Source organism: Sinocyclocheilus rhinocerous, unplaced genomic scaffold (assembly GCF_001515625.1).
Source record: "Sinocyclocheilus rhinocerous isolate Xijiao unplaced genomic scaffold, SAMN03320098_v1.1 scaffold1772, whole genome shotgun sequence".
Taxonomy (NCBI): Eukaryota; Metazoa; Chordata; class Actinopteri; order Cypriniformes; family Cyprinidae; genus Sinocyclocheilus; species Sinocyclocheilus rhinocerous.
This window is the reverse complement of record NW_015653009.1, coordinates 5,432-7,610: the sequence shown is the minus strand read 5'-3', so window position 1 is coordinate 7,610 and position 2,179 is coordinate 5,432. Positions and strand designations below refer to the sequence as shown.

At 39.3% G+C, this 2,179-nt stretch overlaps 1 protein-coding gene across 1 annotated transcript in view; it reads left to right on the top strand.

Annotated features, from left to right (window-relative positions):
* The window catches only part of LOC107715523 (ras GTPase-activating-like protein IQGAP3), a gene marked incomplete at its 3' end in the record, with an annotated part of 31,501 nt that overhangs the window by 24,446 nt on the left and 4,876 nt on the right, over positions 1-2,179 (top strand). The window contains exons 24-25 of the mRNA XM_016521678.1: positions 486-638; positions 1,191-1,354. Coding sequence (XP_016377164.1) covers positions 486-638; positions 1,191-1,354 — 317 coding nt within the window. The remainder of the gene's footprint in view (positions 1-485; positions 639-1,190; positions 1,355-2,179) is intronic.

Here is a 2,179-nt window from a genome sequence, read left to right as displayed (position 1 = left end):
TCTTTCTGTCTGTCTGTCTTTCTAACCGTCTGTCTTTCTGACCGTCTGTCTGACTGTCTGTCTGTCTTATCAGACCGTCTGACTGTCTCTTTTTGACTGTCTGTCTTTCTGACTGTCTGTCTTTCTGTCTGACCGTCTGTCTGTCTGTCTTTCTGACCGTCTGTCTGACTGTCTGTCTGTCTTATCAGACCGTCTGACTGTCTCTTTTTGACTGTCTGTCTGTCTTTCTGACTGTCTGTCTTTCTGTCTGACTCTGTCTGACCGTCTGTCTGTCTTTCTGACCGTCTGTCTGTCTGACTGTCTTTGACCGTCTGTCTGTCTGACCATCTTTCTGACCATCTGTCTTTCTTTCTGTCTGACCGTCTATCTGTATTTCTGACCGTCTGTCTGTCTGTCTTTCTGACCGTCTGTCTGTCTGACCGTCTGTCTTTCTTTCTGTCTGACCATCTATCTGTATTTCTGACCGGCCGTCTGTCTGTCTGTAGGAGGTGGTGTCTCACTGTAAGAAGCTCACTAAGAAGAATAAGGAGCAGTTGAGTGACATGATGGCTCTGGACAAACACAAAGGCCTGAAAGCTCTTAGTAAAGAGAAGAGAGACAAACTGGAGGCCTATCAGCACCTCTTTTACCTGCTGCAGGTACACACACACACACACACTTCTCCTGTAAATTCAGCTGTTTATTTCTGTTGTGCTCCAACTCACTGATCATAACACAAGAGTGTGAACAGCCCCTAAACAGTTTATTTATATCAGAGTTTCCCAAACTGGGGTTTGTGAGTTCATGATAAAGCTAATAAAAACAATGATAAATGAAATGAATTAAATCATACAAATATAAAATTCATAAATTTAAATTAAACCATGAATATAAAACTTGCTAAAAATCCGTTAAATGAAAAATATAGGTTTGAATAAAAAAAAAACATTCAAAATAAAAAATAAATTAAATCCTAAAAATATCAAATTTAAAATTCTTTTAAAATAAAAGTTGCAGAAATCGAATTAAATCATAAAAATATAAAGATTACACAGTTTTAAATAAAAACATTGAAATTAAAACACTTGCTAAAAAAAATCATAACTAAAAAAAAAAAAGTGATATCAGAGAGCCGTGAATGTTTCTGGTTTAGATCCTGCTTTTAAAAAAGCTCAGTTGTTGAGAATCTTCTTAATTGTGTGTGTGTTTAGACTCAGCCGCTGTATCTGGCTCAGCTGATCTTCCTGATGCCTCAGAATAAAAGCACCAGCTTCATGGAGACGGTGATCTTCACGCTCTTCAACTACGGCTCAGACTGCAGAGAGGCCTTCCTGCTGCTGCAGCTCTTCACCGCTGCGCTGCGCCACGAGATCCAGTACAGAAACACACACTCGACAACTCGATAGAATGCATTCATATACCTGTGCCAGAATATAGTTTTTAAAATGCATTCACATTAGGGATGTAACGATATTATCTTGATATTATCGCGGTCACATGACGATATGAAACGATAGGTCTTCTGGGCAAAAAGTGAATTTTTTTAATATATTTTTAAACTTTTTATTCTAAAAGGTGTTTAAAGTTGTGTTTTAAAAAAGCTCAGTTGTTGAGAATCTTCTTAATTGTGTGTGTGTTTAGACTCAGCCGCTGTATCTGGCTCAGCTGATCTTCCTGATGCCTCAGAATAAAAGCACCAGCTTCATGGAGACGGTGATCTTCACGCTCTTCAACTACGGCTCAGACTGCAGAGAGGCCTTCCTGCTGCTGCAGCTCTTCACCGCCGCGCTGCGCCACGAGATCCAGTACAGAAACACACACTCGACAACTCGATAGAATGCATTCATATACCTGTGCCAGAATATAGTTTTTAAAATGCATTCACATTAGGGATGTAACGATATTATCTTGATATTATCGCGGTAACATGACGATATGAAACGATAGGTCTTCTGGGCAAAAAGTGAATTTTTTAAATATATTTTTAAACTTTTTATTCTAAAAGGTGTTTAAAGTTGTGTTTTGGGTCATTATGCTTTGGCACAGTATCAGACGAACTCAAACCGAAAGCACAATATGCTTCATCTCTTCATCAAGTCTGTTTTAAAGCGAAGCGCACACTTGGTTCAGACGATCAGCTCGTGATCCGGTGTTTTCTGCGTCTCAGAACGACTCGTTCACACTGAATGAATGCAGTCCA